We start from the raw sequence: 18065 nt of genomic DNA, 5'->3' as shown, positions 1-18065 counted from the left end.
CAAAATTTAGCGTCTTATTAGTCTAAATAAATATACCAATTATAGTTTGTAAAAATACCTATATTATTTTATATATTAAGCGTTAATTGTATTTAACGCAATGTTATTTCCGCTATAGGCTCCATGAATTAACAAGAGAGAACGCTATAGTCGAGTTCCCCGACTATCTGATACCCGTTACTCAGCTAGTGGAAGGGAGAAGGAGAGTCTTAAACACAGTTTTTGGCGGTTTGTAGGCGTTATAGTGGGCGTGGCAGAGAGTTTTTTGGCAAATCGGTAGAAATTTACAAGACTAATACAAAAATGAAAAAATATCAAAACATTTTTCAAAAGTGTGGGCGTAGCAGCTTTGGGCGGTTTGTGGGCGTTAGAGTGGGCGTGGCAGCATGATTCGACAAACTTGCGCTGCGTCTATGTCCCTGGAGTCTGTATGCTTAATCTCAACTTTCTAGCTTTTGTAGTTCCTGAGATCTCGACGTTCATACGGACGGACAGACGGACAGACGGACAGACGGACAGACGGACAGACGGACGGACAGACGGACATGGCCAAATCGACTCGGCTATTGATCCTGATCAAGAATATATATACTTTATATGGTCGGAAACGCTTCCTTCTGCCTGTTACATACTTTTCAACGAATCTAGTATACCCTTTTACTCTACGAGTAACGGGTATAAAAACACAAATATTCATGCATTGTTGCCAAAAATAGTCCCATTTGCATTAAGCTATTTCATGAGGCCAAAACTAGTAATTAAGCCCGCGTTTGGCAGCACAGAAGATTGTCCACTTAATACGAAAGGAAGCTACAACTTTTTTATTAGCTCTGTAATTCCTTCGTCTTTTCGCCTCCGCATTTCAATTCCCCGAACTTTTTATCAGACCTTTTACAGTTTTCCTACTTAACTTTACGTTCAGTTGGCCCTCGTTTTTTCCATCGCTTGGCAGGTGAGTGCAAAAAAGGACGACGGAAGGGAAATGAAAGACGGCAATTAATGTTAAGCCCTTGGCACGGCCCAAAGGATAGTTGAGCATTTGGCGGGGCAAAAATGAAAAAAATATAAAAAAATTAAATAAGAATACAAGAGCAGCGAGGGAGGGGGTTGGATTTAATTAGGAAAAGTGTTTTATACTCCAATAACATTATGGTAATCTTTACAGGATTGAACCTGGAAGGCTTGGAGTCATCGCAAATTGAAAAATGAAAGTCTACGTTTGGATTTGAGAGTAAAAATCAATAGTTTGCTGTTAAAGTAATTAGTGGCACAATATCAGCTATACTCGTAAATGCAGGCAAATCGGCACTTATTAATTCAATTCGAATTATGAATTTCCCACCACTGTGCACTTCAAAAAATTAAAGTTCTGAGCAACAAAACATTAACCAAATTGAATAATAATTATACCGCTTATTGCTGTTTAATAATATGTTGATTTATTTATATCTGTGTATGAATATTCGTGTCCATTTATAGCACATTATTTATTATTTCTGAACATGTTTTTTATTCTTCCATGCATTTAGGTATATCAATTTCAACCGTTGCATATTATTATACGTATTGATTTATTCTTTCAAGCATACAGTTGGCCGACAGTTAAAGAATATTTCAGCATTACTACTTTTTATGTTTTTTTTTGTGGTCGCTGGAAAGTTGGAGCCAATGGCCATTTGGTATTTATCTCTGTTTACCACACTTTATGCTTGACTGATTTCCACATTAAGTGAGAATATATACGAAGAAATAATTTTATTATAACAACAGACAAACGCCAATAAAACTAGAGATACAAACGGAACTTGGGTGTTTTTATTTTTCACGCATTTTGATATTGGATCCACAAAACTGTATTTAAGGCTTCATTCTCTGCTGTTTGCGAACCTTTTAATGGGTAAACAAGATTTTTGATGCGGCAATATTTCGCCACCACCTTCTTCTCATGGCGCGGAAATTTGTTTTTGACGCATTGCTGATAGCAATGACGATGATGATGTCATAATTTTATTCCGCTCGTTCACATCCCGGCCAAAAGTCAAAACAAAAAGCGTTTAAATTTCAACGATCTATCCGCATTTGATGTAATTTGCATAATATTTTAATTTTGCATACTTATTGGCGCATAATTAGGTGGTTATGGCCGTGGGTAAAGGCCTTGTTGTTTGACTTTCAGCTCAATATTTATCAAAGTAAGAGAACATTTTCATTTCAATGTTCATAGATGCGACGAGATGTCTAGTTAAGCCCTAATCACTATGTTTTCATATTCTTAAATGTCATATCAGTCGGCAAGGTAATAATTAATTTTTTCAAATAATTTTTCTGATAGTCTCAGTCGTCTAATTGTCAGCAATTTATTTACGTAAAAACTACAACATTTTTTTTCCACCAAATTCAAGGCACTGTCTGGATACTATCACCCAATACTTTGCTCGAATTCCCCACCTGCCCTTATTTATTTGCTCTTTATTTACCCCTTGACCACATCGGCAAAAAAATAACCACAAATGTACATTCGCGTATTTTAATGGACTTCGTGTAACGCTCCACATGGCCCCACATCCTCTGGCAACTCGCAAATCGAACGAACCGTTTGGGTGCCACATAATGTTTGTCTAAGATCCACAGTGTCCTTATCTTCAGGGGCGTAGTGAAAAATATTTTCAGCAGGGCTAACAAATATTCAAAAATTCCTGCTTGATTGAGATCTGTTAATGGTCTGGGAAAAAACATGTTAATGCTGCACAGTTTGTTTGTAATTTGTGTAGAATGGTGGGCTCCAAATTTTTTGGAAAACTTATATACGTAGGGTTCTGGCTTGGTCACAACCAGGCACCAAATCAGGTACTCCCTCTTCGCAGTTCCGCACAGTTTTTTCCCCGTTCTTTCCAGGACCCAACACAAACACTCGAGAGCTGCTGAGCGTGGCCGGATATTGACTTCATACACCGCCAGCCAATTTTAAATTGCCAATATTGATTTATACGCCGCATGCGTCGCTGCCACATGGGGAACGAAAGCCAAGTTAGTGGGAGTTCGAATCGCAGACCCTCTGAAGCATTGTTAAGTTGCAATTTTGCAGGTGGCGGTCGGGGATTCATTGCCAGAGATGGACGTGGGCCCCGAGTAAATGGGCATGGGATTTCACGTAGTTAACGCTGCCAGAATTTATTGGCTTGGCTTTAAAAGCTGCACTCACATGCAATGCAAATGTGTTTAAATATACACAGTGAACAGAATTAAATGCACCATCTGAAATATTTAGTTACATATTTTCAATGTACCTCATGGGTGAAAATCGAATTAAACATTACAAAAATTGTCATATTTGTTAGTCTAACATTAAATTTGCTTAATAGATTTACCACTTTTTTTTCTGTGCACAATCACATAAGCCGCATATAAACGATCATCTACAAATTTATATATTACTTGGACTAAATGCAATTGGATATCCCATCAAAGCGAAAAAATGGTTCGCCCACCGTTTGAGCTCGACATTCCCTTTTAATTTCACATCCCCATCTCTGTGCTCGCCTTGTGATTTCCCAAATCCCATTTAAGAATTCCCTTTGTGGGAGCCAGGGATACCCGGAACACAGGCTCGCCCACAACAGTTGAACACACTCCTTTGCATAATTCATGCAAAAAATTCAACACAACTTGGATTCCGACTCCCAGAATGTTGGTTGTTTATTTGCTGAGAGATGTTTTTGATTCTCCTGCCGCTGTCCCCATTTATAGGGGCAATCGACATATGCTTTAAGTGCTCCAAGCCGTCAGGAAGATGAAGATGTGTCAACAGAATCCTGCCCGTTGGCAAACCAGCTGACATGAAGTTTGAAAAGGGCTTTCCCTTTCCCTGTTTGTAAGCGAATTCATAAGGGGTGTTTTGATTCTAGCTACAAGCGGCAATAAATTATATCATGAATATTATAAACTGGAAAACTGTCTGCTTGTATTTAGTTAACAAAACCTAAACTGAAATACTTTTAATATTGAAGTATATTATAAAAGTGAAAATATCTGTTCCTGAAAGTAGTAGTATACTTTTACCTTAAATTTGCGAACAATATTTTCAGTTCTAACAAGAGAGAACGCTATAGTCAAGTTCCCCGACTATCTGATACCCGTTACTCAGCTAGTGGAAGAGAGAAGGAGAGTCTTAAACACAATTTTTGGCGGTTTGTAGGCGTTATAGTGGGCGTTGCAGAAATTTTTTTGGCAAATCGATAGAAATTTACAAGACCAATATAAAAATGAAAAAATATCAAAACATTTTTCAAAAGTGTAGGCGTAGCAGCTTTGGGCGGTTTGTGGGCGTTAGAGTGGGCGTGGCAACATGAATCGACAAACTTGCGCTGCTTCTATGTCTCTGGAGTCTGTATGCTTAATCTCAACTTTCTAGCTTTCGTAGTTCCTGAGATCTCAGCGTTCATACGGACGGACAGACGGACGGACAGACGGACAGACGGACGGACAGACGGACATGGCCAAATCGACTCAGCTATTGATCCTGATCAAGAATATATATACTTTATATGGTCGGAAGCGCTTTCTTCTGCCTGTTACATACTTTTCAACGAATCTAGTATACCCTTTTACTCTACGAGTAACGGGTATAAAAAGTCGTCGTTAATTTTTATGATTTTATATTCTGTGTTAAACTTTCTGCTATTTTATTTTGACGCCCCTGGGCAATTAAGAGAAATTAATTGCCCGCTTCCATAATGAACGTCATTATAAAACTGTCAGCTGCATTCAGCAATTGTATTGTGGCCATCTCTGATACAAAATGACATTCTTACTTGCTTTTACAATAACGACAATAATTGATTTTTTTAATGCAGCATAAGACTCATTGTTTTTATTTCGTCCAAAGTGAAAACTTTGGGGGTCCTTTTATTTACCAAGAATGAAAATAAAAAGATATACGAATCATGTACAATTAACGTCAAAAAGAATAATCAAAAAATAAACCTCAAACGAGAACTAGTAAAAAGTTAACTGTTGCTCTTATTATAAAGTGAAAATATAATATAAAATTTCCCCGTTAAGCAAGTGATTGGTTGGGAATAATAATAATGATCTCCCCTGTTAAAGCATAGCGCTCAATTTGATTTATAAATATTCGTATTGCCGACGACCATAAACCAGCCATAGAGCCGAAAAAGGGGGGTCAGAAAAATAACAAAGAGGAAAATGGTAATATATTTTCCTTTTAATTTGCATGGTTTTAGGCGGAATACGCTTCCGCGGTATTGCCGAAATTCCATTAGGGGTAAAACAAACTTTTTTTGTTCACACAATTTCCAGATTTTTAACCAATTATAATAGTTTACTTATATTTCTTTCAACAAACTTCGTGCTAAAACTCTTTGCGTCGACCTTAAAGACTGGACTCGTTGAAGTGACTGCCAAGTAGGAGTCCAATGCATTGCCATGGAAATTGCTGCAAACTACGTGGTCTGCCATTGTCTTTACCGCTGCGGAAAGGAGCATCGATACTGTCCTTTATTTCTGCCCAGTCCTTTTCGCGGCCCGCCTTTATTGTTATTTCGCCTGCAACATTATTTCAGTTGGCGCCTTGGCTGTAAGTGGAGCCGCAGTTCCCAGTGGCTGCTGCTTCCTGGGTCCTTTGGCATTGTGCGAAGATGCCTTTGCTGTTGTTGCAGATAAAGATAAATAGTCTCAGATAACGCTCCGTTATTTGCAAACAAATACAATTGCGGTTCATTGATGGCGGTTTCATTTCGCCAGGTCCCAAAGAAGGAGACTTGGCACTGGGCAAGTGGGAGTGCATTTGGCCTGGTCCATTAGTTTGTGGTGCTCGCATGAGGCCCCATTGTTTCTGGTTAGTCGGGGTAGTCAAGGCTATTCAGATTCTGGTTAGGATCCTGAACTACGAATTTGTCGAACGTGTAACTGATGAACTCCGCATACCATTTTACAGCAACACCTAGCCATTTCTGAAAAGAAACCGAATACATTAGAGCTAAGCCAAGGGAATTTTTAGAGCTTGTTTCGTTTTGCCCTCATTTTAAAGAGTACTTTAGATATAACAAAAGAGGAAGATTAAGCATAACCTTTAAATGCTAATCTTCTAGTATAACTTATTAAATATTCATTAAAACAAGGTGTGTCTTGTCTCACCGCAATGCTAAATGAACTCTCCGTCGAGATGCCCCAGAAACCATTGGTCAAGCCCACAACGAAAGCCATCAGAGGTTCGTACTCGTCCTCGTTGATGATGTACTTCAATACATTAAAGGCGGTGGACCAAGTAAGTAGCTCTTGATTCCATAGGAATAGAATATCGCTGACGATCTGGGCACGGTTTAGTACATTTATGCTGCGAAAGTCATTGAACAGCGTGGTGGCCAAAAGCTGCCAGGTGAGCTCGTCATAATTGACTCTGTAGTAGCCAACGGACCTCAGATTAAGAAGGATCCACTGGTTACGTGGAACGAATTCATTTAGTTTAAGGCTATGGTTTTTTGGACTTAGCAACGCTTTCGGCTTGAGGCTTTTGACAAAGGATCCGCCTTCTATGAGATAGGTGAGAGGGATCCACCAGAGCTGGGAACTGCTGCGGTTGAGGGCATGTCTCTGTTCCACAAACACTTCACTCCCATTCCGGATTACCGTGACTAAGGGATAGCCGCTTTGCACAATCCACGTGTCCATAATGCTTTTGACATCCCAGTTTTTAACAAAAGAGCCTTGCCTTTCACTGGCCAGTTGTAGGGATCTCCAGAAGAGATCAGGCGTGCTGCTGCCAAAGGAGTTCTGCCACATGTGTCGCTGAAGTCCATCGTAAAAAGTCACATTGCCCAAAAAGCCAATAGCCATATAAATTAGAGAAGTAGCTTTCTGGTACAGTGGCTTCTCTTCTGTAGGACTGACGACCGATGAAAGAGGCATCAAGGATATGCCGCCCACCTGCGATTCGTACATGATGGATGATTCGCGATACTTGAGCAGTATTCGACGACCCATTCCCGATTGGAAATGATCCACGGCGAGGCTTTTGAAGTACCCCGCCAGACCCTCCGTTAACCAGATATCGGAATACAAGTCCATTCCCAGCAAATTGCCAAACCACATATGGGCCATTTCGTAAGCGATTAGCTCGAGTGCCTGCAGTTTTTCCTTGGTCATTGGCCCATCCTCACGCAGCAAAAGATGTTTGCTACTGTAGACTACGAGCCCGAAATTCTCCAGGGCTTCTGTGGGAAAATCATTCACCACCAATTGGTCGATCTTCTCCAGCGGTAGGGCCACCTGAAGCAACCTGTCCAGAAACTCTAGAATCTGAGGAGCCATTTGTGCGGCAAAAGAGGTCTCACGCACATCAGCTGACTGGGCACAGGTACGAAATCGAACAGGATTCGTACTGGCTGCTTGGCTATACCGGCAGGTGAAGTTGTTTACGGAAAAGGACAGCAGGTGTATGGGAATCGCGGGCGTAACCTCATGCACAGACCACACATAGTCCTCTATTTCACGGCTAGAAAAACAAAAGCGTTTATAAATTACTAACAAACTATATGGATCAAACTCACTTGGGCTGCACAGCTCGGATATTCATATTGCTGTAGCTCTGAAAGCGCTTGTGATGACCAATGGTCACATTAAAAGTGGCCTTCAGGGAGGGCTCATCAAAACTAGGCATGGTGTTCCTTATCCAGTTTCGATTAAAATGGGAAACGGAGTACCAGCTAAAAAACGTCAATATTACCATTTTTTAACTTAAGAGACAAAGGAAGTTTACATTTTCTCCGAGGTTTTCGAATTTACGTAGTGGCCTATAAAATAACCATCCCTCGCATTCATGGACATTGACCTACCAAAATCGATACTGAGGACATAGGATTTGCCCATCAACAAGGACTGGTTGAAAGTAACAACCATATATTCCCGATCCTTGATGAACCTCACAGATATAAGACGATAGTAGAAGGTCTCACCAAATAGTGTGATTTTCCTTGCCTCGATTGAAACTCTGCCAACATGAAGCACCACTTGATTGGTGTTTTTTTCAACATGAATGGAAATTTTAACCAAACCAATGTAGCTGTGATTAGCTGAACTCTCTAGGTGAGTTAACAGTCTAATATCATAGTGAAATGGCTTAACATTCGCGGGTAATCGGGGCTCATCGTATAGTTGAGTTTTAGCAGAGCATGCAAAGTGACACAGACATAATAGGAGTATCAATCGGTACAGCGCAGCATTTTTATAGCCGTTTTCACTTTCACTTAATAAGTTTTCAAACATGCTGAAATAAAATTCTCGATTGTTGATCTTTTGAACTGGTCGCCAAATAGTTTTTTAAATTTTAAATTTATTTTCAAAGCAAAATTTACGACTATCTGACATACTGAGTCTGGTTTACTTACTGTTGGTGTTTTTGGAATTAGATTTATAATTAATAAGTAGATAATATACATATAATATAATTTTTCAAAGTCACGTATGTAAAATCAACATTAATGATAGTACAGTTACCTTTAAGACTTTACTATTACATTTAAGAATATTTCATTTTTAGCTTGGGGGCTGGAACATAAGATCCTTCGGAGTAAAAGTAACATTCCCAGATCGACTTAGCAGCGTCTTGACTTACTTCTCTCCAGCTTTCACTTGCGGGCTGGCAAAAGTTTCGAACTTTTTGCGCTACGTGCGTTCCTCGACTTGCACATGTATCTGTTTGCAAACGTGTGAGTGTTACTGCCTGTGTGGGCCCAGCGCCAATAAGGATGTTAAGCGCTTGGGTCCCAGTTTGCACGCGCACTAGCAGGACCAGAACCAGGACCAGAACCAGGACCCTTGAACGCATAGCGCATACGCGTACATATTCGGATCTGGTTTGCGATTTATACGTGCATGTAATATGTGTAATTTATGACTGACGGGATGTGAGCGCTTAAATTATGTGCAAAATGCTCGCAAAAGCCTCGGTGGCTTTTGGGGGCTAGCAAACTTTTGCTTAAAAGTTTTCCACCAGCCCCGCCTCGAATACGAAAATATTGGTAGTCACGTGTGGATTAGTTATTGGGATTGAGTTCAGTACGGGGGATTATTTCCAAAGATTTGACGAATCAATTAGCCATGCAAAATGGAGCTAGCTATGATGAATTACTTCAAGTTCTTTTTTTTTTAAAATAAGACATTTATTTATTTCTTGCATAGAAATTAATTTATTATATTTAATTTGTGGCAAATTACGAAAGAATTAAACGAACATTCTACAATAAAGCGAAATCCTGCTTAGGCTGAAAAAGGGGAACACTGTTGTAGTATTTTTTCAAAAGTCCGTTTCAAGTGATTGGTAACCCTTAAGAAAATGGTTGTCATGAGAATGAGTTTCTTCTGTCGTAGAAAAGTGTCCACTTGAAGGGCTAGTTGAAATGACAAAGCTCAATCGGATTATGCTTTATGCCCCTTCAAAAACCCTCAGCCCCTGCCCAGCGTATTTGCTCATCCCGATGCGGATCCTAAATGAATTTTCATTTTCAATTACTTTACAATTTTGCTTTTGTGTGCCTGATAACCGGGATCCCTCTCCCACAAACTGCCTCCCCTTTGTTCTTCGTCCTAACCCGGTTGGCATTACAATTCGATTTCCTAATTTTCAATTTTACACGTTTGGCAAACACTCGAGTCGAACAGCCCAGATCGAAAACAGGACAAGACCCAAGAGCCCATACCTAGCCCGGATCTGGATCCGGATCCGCATCCACATCCGCATCCCCATCCCCACCCAATCGCTGCGCCATCCGTATGCAATGCCAGCCCAGAGACTTTTGAGAAATTTTAATTAAAATTGAATTTTCTTGCATTTAATTAAAAGCTTAGCTGGCGCGCATGAAAAATGAGAGAAGCCAAAGAAAAACTATGCTCGATGTGGATGTGGCTGCGGGCGAGGGTGCGGATGAGTATGCGGATGTGGCAGGGCAGTCGAGCAGAAATGCATGCACTGGCTGCACTAGAGATATGAGAATCATCATCGTCAGCTGGCTAAGGCGCATCCTTGAAATCCTCTATATCCTTTCATGGATTCTATCGTAAAAGGAAACGGAGCTGCAAACGTGTGTTTACCCGGTCCAATACGGGATCCTGGCTTCCCGGAGCCGGTGCTAAACGGAACACTGACAGCTCCTGTCAAAATAAGCAACTAATCTCCCTGCTGCAATATTGTTTGACAGGCGGGCACACAAACAATTGGGCCTGCTCCCATTCACCAAACTCCCTGTTGCTGTAAATGCATGTACCATTGATTTTGGACTAGAGACAATTGCAATGAAATTTTTGCCTCGGTTTCAGGAACAATCACCATCCCAATTGGATTTTGGATTGCGGCTGGCTAATTAAGTTTTCCAGCTCTTCGCCCCCAAAATCCATTGAAAATTGGCCCCTAAAACTTGCCTAGGCCGCAAAATTTTCCACCATTTCCGGCCACTAGAATGCACAGTTGCGGACCGGAAGTCGCAAAACAGTTATATCGCAGAAGGCGGCCATGCGAAATGATTCGTTCAATGATTTTGGTTTGGCTTAGCGATCATTTTTAATTGGCCGCAATGACCCAATAGCGGATCGAAGTTGTCTACTTTTTACCCTTGCAGATGACATTTAAATTTCACTCAGAAGTTTGCAACGCAGTACAAAAACATTTGCTACTATATAAAAATATGTGTATATTTTTAATTAGAGCCATGTCAGTTTGTCCACTTGTTCGTCTATTATATGGCTGGCATTGCAATGACTACTTTATGTATCGGTCAAAAAAACAGCTAAAAAATTTGAAAGAATGTAATAGAAAACAAGAAAGAACGCTATAGTCGAGTTCCCCGACTATCTGATACCCGTTACTCAGCTAGTGAAAGTGCGAAGGAGAGTCTTCAACACTGACAGTTTTTGGCGGTTTGTGGGCGTTAGAGTGGGCGTGGCAAAAAGTTTTCGTGCAAGTCGATAGAAATTTACAAAACTGATACAAAAATGAAAAAATATCAAAACATTTTTCAAAACTGTGGGCGTGGCAGCTTTGGGCGGTTTGTGGGCGTTAGAGGGGGCGTGGCAAAAAGTTTTTTAACAACTCGATAGAAATTTACAAGACCAATACAGAAATGAAAAAATATTTAAACATTTTTCAAAAGTGTGGGCGTGGCAGTTTTGTGCGGTTTGTGGGCGTTAGAGTGGGCGTGGCAACATGATTCGACAAACTTGCGCTGCGTCTATGTCCCTGGAGTCTGTATGCCTAATCTTTCTAGCTTTTGTAGTTCCTGAGATCTCGACGTTCATACGGACAGACAGACGGACAGACGGACGGACGGACAGACGGACAGACGGACGGACAGACGGACATGGCCAAATCGACTCGGCTATTGATCCTGATCAAGAATATATATACTTTATATGGTCGGAAACGCTTCCTTCTGCCTGTTACATACTTTTCAACGAATCTAGTATACCCTTTTACTCTACGAGTAACGGGTATAATAAATCACAGTTTCGTTGTTTTTGATCACAAAGTGATTTTTTTTTAAAGAGGTAATGGTATCAGCTTTGTAAGTTAAAGCTGATAAAGCGAAATGAGGTGAATAAATTTAAAACTTTGTTTAGAAATTTATTTTATTACTTTCGGAAACAATTAATTAAATTATATTACGTACTTTTTAAATCGTTTTTAGAGTGTAAGTGCATTTTTGGAATATCATATAAACATCAATTTCTTATTTCGTATCACTTATTGTGGACGCCATCTGCGTTTCTCTTTCCTCATTTCTCTTCGCTTCGGCAGTAAAATTTTTTGGGCTTCCAACTAAGGCTTGGGCCTAGGTTTCCTGGTATCACGGATGTTACCAGCCAGTAGATTGGGCACGCAATCCACGGTGGCAGAACCACCACTGGCTACAGCATCCTCAGCCGGAGGGGGGTAATTTGGTGGCAAAGGACCATCCTGATTCATTCGGGGCCCGATCTAATATTGATTATAAAATGTTGATTAAAATATTTTCCAAATCAATACGAATATTTAGTACTGACGTTTGGTCGGGGAGGTCTAGACTGCTGAGAGCGCCTGTTTTGCTGGGCATTCGCCATTCCTAGGAGAACGCAGCTGAGCAGCAGAATTGCAAGAGCGAATTTAGGAGACATCTTTCGCTTGGCTTGAGAGGCTGGAAGACACTGTGACTTTGGCTGAGAATCTTTGCTATTTATACAGATTTGTCAAGGGAACCGCAAGCTTATCTGCTTGCGTGGAAATCGGAGTTCATGCTTATTGCAATTCTTAATAAATGTGATACGATAAGTTGAAGGAATGTTTCCATGAAAAAATGTCATGTGATCATGTTTTCATGCACTTGCAGAGAGTATACTGATTTCTACTTGATCAGCCAGTCCAAATAGCCAGGATCGTCCGTCCGTTTCTACGCAAGCTTGTCTCTCTTTTTTAAGGCTACTTAGTCCTAGAATAATCGAAGAAAATATATTATAAAAATATTAAATTTCTGCAAAGGTTTATAAAATATAGAACATTAAAAAATTTTACATGTTGTCTTTGGACGATAAATTCCTATTTAGACAAAATTTTGTTTTATAAATGGATATAAAAATATAAAAATTTAAAAAAAAATATAGAACAATTTAAGCAATAAATTTTTCTGTATTATGAAAATATTTCTTGAAAATTTTGTTAGTGTTATTTACGTTTAATGTAATCAATAATATATTTGGATACTAAAATTGGAGGATGAAAATAGTATTAAATATTTTGCGCACAAAGTAGGATTTTAATAAATTTTCGGTTAGTTGCCTTTCTGCATTCTTGTCGTCAGCATCCAGCAGGACCCCAACGCCCCATTTATAAGGAGGTAACCAATCAATGCATAGTTGGTATTCCTTGCTTTGGCATCGCAGAATGCCATGAACAATTTTTGGTGGAGCTGGCACCCAACTGACCAACCAAGCGATCAATGACCACCCATCCTGCAGCCGGAACGATGCGGCCAAAGCCACACAATTGTTTTAAATTTTTCATAAATTCCCCCGCAAAATGTTGCCCGATGAAAATGCGGCCCACCGCCCCCCAGCAGCCGCTGTATGTAAGTAGTAGGTAAATTTTGCAAGTCTCGGCTTTCGAGCGCCATCCAGCCGAGACACCTCGAGATCCGGTGGCTAGGAGCCGAAAACCGAGTGCCTAGGACCAGGCATAAATAGTTTAACATAAAACGCAGACAATGGTCAGGGAAGGGAGCGTAGGCAAAGTCCTTGCCTCATCTCGTGCCCGCATAGTTTGTTCAGCTCAACCTCATCCTCCGCCCGGAGTTCTTGCAGCGTTCCTTTTGTCTTGCGGAAAGAGGGAAAATATTTAATGCACCCACAATATTTCGCTTGGCTGGCAAGTGATAATGCACCCGCCTGGGCCATCGGTTGCCTTGCCCTTTGGCAGAAGCACTGAGCACAAAGGACCCTCCAACCATCCGTCCAACCAACCAGCCATTCAAAGTGGGCGTGCCGCTAGTCGTCAAAGCAAGCCTCCCCTGCCGATTCGCTTTTTATATGCATATTCAACAGTGTGGAAGTAATAAAGCCAACTTGCCGACAGTTATACAGTAGTAGCTGGTACAGTTGTCTGGAGACAGTCGGTGTGCCACTATCAGAAATCAGGAAGCACTCGTTGCCGGCCCAGACATTCATTGTCCAGGATGCTGGCTAGGACGGGATCCGGCGCGATTGGCAACACGAAACCTTTGACACTTGTTTTGCGCGGTATAGTTTAAGCCATAATAACATATTTGTAGTTGCTTTAGATAAATGGTTTTATATAGGGTTGTTAGGGAAGCTGTACAAAACTATTTCTATGTACTTACTTATTAATTGAAACGTAGAAACTCCAAGATGTATTAAATCTTGAAATTGTGTATATGGGACCGCAAAGTGTTGACATTATTTGTGAAGACAGAATTACTGTGTTGATGGTATACTTGGTATTTTCATAGAAATATGTGAGATAACAAGGAAAATAGCTATATAAAAACCTTTTTGGTGAGCAAGAAAGTGAGAAAACCAATTTCTACAAAAAAATGAGTGGAAAATATAAGCAAAGTACATGTTGTCGTCCTTCAGAATCGACCTGATGGCCATTTCTTTTGAAATTGCTCCACATGTCGCAATTTGTCACTTGACTTGATGCACAGCGTTCTGCTGACATAATTAAATTTTCCTTTGCTCCGATGGTGGCCTAAGAAGAAGAGCGTTTAGCAAACTTGGCATTCAACACACGCTTTAATCGAACCCACCAAAGACATAGTACTGCCAGCCAGACAACGAAATTGAAAGTGACATTTATGACACAGACATTGCCGACACGACATCCTCATTTCCATCAGTAGCGGCGTTCCTCTGACGAAGCGAGGCGGTGCATTTTGCCCTGTGGCACTGATTTGAATTCTGTCAACAATTTCACATCGTCGACATCTGCGGAGGTGCAAAGAGGTGGCTGATTGGCCAGCTCATTGCGACATCAGACAGGCAGCAAATTTAATTGTTGTCAATCCGACATTGCTAAATGGGAGCTGCCAACGGCTGCCTCCGTTCATTTTGGCCAGATTTGTCTCTGGGTTAGTCGCCAGTTCATTTTCTCATGTTTTCCAGGAATAATTCTATGGTCTATGGATACCAGCCTGCGCTCAATTTAGGTACGTATAAAGTAAATTTAATCACTTGTGTTAATACTGCTTTATTATTATACCATACTATGACTGGTCTGAATGCCATGTTATTCTTATTAGTTTGGAATTCTCAAAAATATTAGGATCTTAGTTTAGAGGCTAAGACCATATCCACCATAAACTTTAAACAAAAAAATCTCTTTGCCAGTGCTATGTCTGCATTATCAATCAAGCTTGTCCAACTCTACCCCTCCAAAACTTTAAGTTATTTTTCAATGTCATGAGCATAGAAAATTGCCGACATACCCTGCGGCTCATTAGCACGCTCCTGACATTCCCAGACTGTTTCACCATACCTCTGTACACACTCCTAATTTGCGGTTGACTATTTTTCTGCTGCGCTTTTCTACTCTGCATTATTGTGATTCGGGCCATAATTATTTTTCTGGCTTCCTTTGAAATGCACTGGACGTGAATTTTCCCCCAGCATGGCACCGCACCCTCTTTCCCATAGTCCGATGTCCCAGGATGCGCCAACATTTTGCTTGTCACGCAAATGTTTCGTGTCAGATTTCTCTCCTCCGGATACTTTCCTGCAGAAAATATTCATTTTTAGCCGTATATATATGAAATATATATGTATGTAGACTGCTGCACGGTTTGCCATTTTCTACATATAAACCATTATATATTTTCAACATTAGTATGTACGAGCTGTGTTCGGGGAAAACCGCGCTGCACGTCGACGGTCCACTTGCAGAAGGTCTGTCTGCCCACAGCCAACTGACCCATGTAACAACTCATTTCAACAGCAAAACTTGCCTATATAGCCACAGTGCTGTGAAATCTGTTAATTCTGGTCCGAAACTATGGTTATGTACAAGTTAATATTTCAATTAAAAATGCTAAAATATTTATATTTATGTGGATTTCATTGTTCATGGTTATGATATGTGTAAGTGGCTCAATAGTCAACACAATAAAATGGAATAAGTCCACTGTGCATTTCTCGCTGCACGTCCTCTTGGTCGCACGCTATATTTTTCAATTTGTAAACATATCCTGCGGTGTCGGCGTTGAAAGCCGTTCTGAAAGGGGCGGCATTAGTTGGCCACGCCCACTCCCCGCCACCGCCGGGGGTGAAATGCATTTGCTTCATTTGTTTGGCGTGTATTTCATGTCAACTTAATGTTTATTAGAAAACGTCTACTCGAATCGCGAGGGGCAGCAGGAAGGAAGGCAAAGGACGCAGCTCCAGCTGTCAACTGATGCAACCCCTGCCCAATGGTGTTCATTCATCAGCCAATGGAAAGAAGAATTTCTGCCGTATTCCTAACTCCACTTGGGAAAGGTAAACTAGAATCATTCCAAACGGCAAGCGAGGTTTTAATCTGCCATCCTCTGCTGTGCTAAAAAAAACACATCTAAGTTCAAAAGTTCAAATTTTTTGATTAGCATAGCAAAGTGTAAGAACTAAAAACAGTAATTAGAAAAAAATCAACACGCAATGCAAGGAAATATTTTAGTACTCAGACCAATATTCATGGATATTTTTCCATATCATCGAAAAAGAATTTTGTTCTTAAGCTTGATTAATTTGTTACCTCAAATACACTTAATCCAGATTTGTTTTCTTATTAATCTAGCTAGTGAAATTAAAATCCCTAACGGAAATGTTTTGTTTGCTTATTTTAGACTTAAAAACCCCTATTCTAGGCATTAAAAGAATGCTTTGAAAGGCATTCGCGTTATCAGTAAATAAACTGATAAGTCGGTTCTCTGTTCTTAAGAAAGTAAATTCCCATCATTTGACTCTCATATATGTGTATGACATATATGATTATCAAATCATTGTGTTATACGTAGAAACGAAAATTATTTGAAAATGTTAAGTGATGTATTATTAAAAAAAAAACTGTTTTAAAAAAAGAGTTATAACAGAGTACCATAAATATATTTACTTTGCACAGGCGTTAATACGTAGGGGATGTCGACTACGGCCTGTTATCAATTAATTCAAATATAGTGTACGTATAGTATACATATATGGATAAATATCTTATGTATAAAAGCACATAATATCAAAAAATGAAGTGCACTACGAGTATTAACTCACATATCAGCTCAGTACATGCAAATGCCTCTCCCAGCTACGTTCTGCAGAAGAGAAAAATAAGGCTATACAAATATCATAAATAGTATCAAGTGTAGTCAGAAAAATATGTTTCTAATAACAATAAGTTTGTTAGCCATTTTTTCGGGCGCTTTGGGAGAAGCAGAGGATATTGATGAGAGTGCAGATCTAGGCTTCGGTTTACCAGAGGAAATAATGAGCACAGCGACCACGTCGATCCCATCGACCAGAACTGATCCAATCCCTATAGCTAAAAAAATATATTGCGGCTTACTTAGCAACAAGACCTGTGTTAAGCGATCTGATTGCTCAACGACTGTGCGGAGTGGTTCAAAACTAACTGTAGATCTAAGAGTAAAGTCGACAAATGGTTGTCATTACCTAGAGGTTTGCTGTCATCCCGATGATATGGTAGGTTGTGGGGACATGGAATATAAAATAATTCTCTACAATTTTGCCTTGCCCTACTTCCAGCTTTCTCCAATGAACGGGACGATTCCTTTAGGGTTCAAGCAATGCGGCATTGGCAATGCTGGTGGCATTTTCATGAATCTATTAGGAGGTCGTCTGGAGACGAGCCTTGCCGAATACCCTTACATGGTGGCCATTCTAGACACCGGTCAGAGGTTTTTATGCAATGGTGTGTTGATTGGCTACAAAGTGGTCCTCACAACAGCCACTTGTTTAGCGCCCGAGCAACCACTTGTCGTAAGGGCTGGGGATTGGGATCTGGCAAGTGATCGCGAGTTCGTGCCTCACGTGGATCTCAATGTCCAATATCGAATTGTTCATCAGCAATTTAATTGGGACTCGACAAAGCACAACATTGCCCTATTGATCCTTACAGAGGAGTTTCCCCGAGTCCAGCATATAATACCCATTTGCCTCGACCACAAGGGAGTGGATCTGGAATACGAAAGTTGCTTTGTCACCGGTTGGAATTATAGATTGATGAACAGATTACGACCGACTCGCAATATTGTCCTAAGGTTGGATATGGATGTCGAGGAAAATATGTTTTCAAACACCTCCACCAGTCCAGTGTTAAGTGCTGTTCCCCGAGCTCAGCAGCCCATGTATGCCAAAGGGGCTCCTCTAGTTTGTCCCACCGAGAGCAGCAGGTACTATGTGGTTGGCGCCTGGAGCACCAGCCTTAATGGAGCTATTCAGTTCACCGATATAAGAAAGTTCAAGGAATGGATTTATCAGGAGGTACTGCCGTACAATATTGTAATTTAAATAACATATAAACA

At 40.4% G+C, this 18065-nt stretch overlaps 3 protein-coding genes across 4 annotated transcripts; 1 reads left to right on the top strand and 2 right to left on the bottom strand.

Annotated features, from left to right (window-relative positions):
- Positions 1 to 5320: 5320 nt before the first annotated feature.
- Positions 5321 to 8396, bottom strand: LOC120458522 (aminopeptidase N). 2 transcript variants are annotated; one of them, XM_039646194.1, is made up of 4 exons: positions 7778 to 8396; positions 7569 to 7724; positions 6157 to 7513; positions 5321 to 5972 (listed from the first exon to the last, which is right to left on the bottom strand). In XM_039646194.1, exons 1-4 carry the CDS (start codon positions 8281 to 8283, stop codon positions 5859 to 5861), a joined length of 2133 nt encoding a protein of 710 aa, XP_039502128.1. In that variant the 5' UTR covers positions 8284 to 8396; the 3' UTR covers positions 5321 to 5858. The 2 variants fall into 2 exon arrangements, with proteins under 2 accessions (XP_039502128.1, XP_039502129.1); XM_039646195.2 differs by lacking the exons at positions 7569 to 7724; positions 7778 to 8396 and having other exon boundaries at positions 6157 to 7297; positions 7357 to 7475.
- Positions 8397 to 11611: 3215 nt separating this feature from the next.
- Positions 11612 to 12187, bottom strand: LOC120458524. Its single transcript, XM_039646198.1, has 2 exons — positions 12052 to 12187; positions 11612 to 11986 (listed from the first exon to the last, which is right to left on the bottom strand). The coding sequence occupies exons 1-2, from the start codon at positions 12160 to 12162 to the stop codon at positions 11828 to 11830; spliced, it is 270 nt and encodes an 89-aa protein (XP_039502132.1). The 5' UTR covers positions 12163 to 12187; the 3' UTR covers positions 11612 to 11827.
- Positions 12188 to 16883: 4696 nt separating this feature from the next.
- Positions 16884 to 18051, top strand: LOC120458445 (phenoloxidase-activating factor 2-like). Its single transcript, XM_039646091.2, has 2 exons — positions 16884 to 17223; positions 17287 to 18051. Exons 1-2 carry the CDS (start codon positions 16900 to 16902, stop codon positions 18049 to 18051), a joined length of 1089 nt encoding a protein of 362 aa, XP_039502025.1. The 5' UTR covers positions 16884 to 16899.
- Positions 18052 to 18065: the final 14 nt, after the last annotated feature.

Source organism: Drosophila santomea, chromosome 2L (assembly GCF_016746245.2).
Source record: "Drosophila santomea strain STO CAGO 1482 chromosome 2L, Prin_Dsan_1.1, whole genome shotgun sequence".
Lineage (NCBI taxonomy): Eukaryota > Metazoa > Arthropoda > Insecta > Diptera > Drosophilidae > Drosophila > Drosophila santomea.
This window is presented reverse-complemented; position numbering and strand designations above follow the sequence as displayed.

Coding starts and splice junctions, on each gene's coding strand:
- LOC120458522 (XM_039646194.1), bottom strand. CDS start 8,283: ATGTTTGAAAACTTATTAAGTGAAAGTGAAAACGGCTATAAAAATGCT. Junction 7,725..7,777: donor TCGAAAACCTCGGAGAAAAT/GTAAACTTCCTT, acceptor GACGTTTTTTAG/CTGGTACTCCGTTTCCCATT. Junction 5,973..6,156: donor AGAGTTCATTTAGCATTGCG/GTGAGACAAGAC, acceptor GTTTCTTTTCAG/AAATGGCTAGGTGTTGCTGT.
- LOC120458445 (XM_039646091.2), top strand. CDS start 16,900: ATGTTTCTAATAACAATAAGTTTGTTAGCCATTTTTTCGGGCGCTTTG. Junction 17,224..17,286: donor GCTGTCATCCCGATGATATG/GTAGGTTGTGGG, acceptor CCCTACTTCCAG/CTTTCTCCAATGAACGGGAC.
- LOC120458524 (XM_039646198.1), bottom strand. CDS start 12,162: ATGTCTCCTAAATTCGCTCTTGCAATTCTGCTGCTCAGCTGCGTTCTC. Junction 11,987..12,051: donor CTAGACCTCCCCGACCAAAC/GTCAGTACTAAA, acceptor AATCAATATTAG/ATCGGGCCCCGAATGAATCA.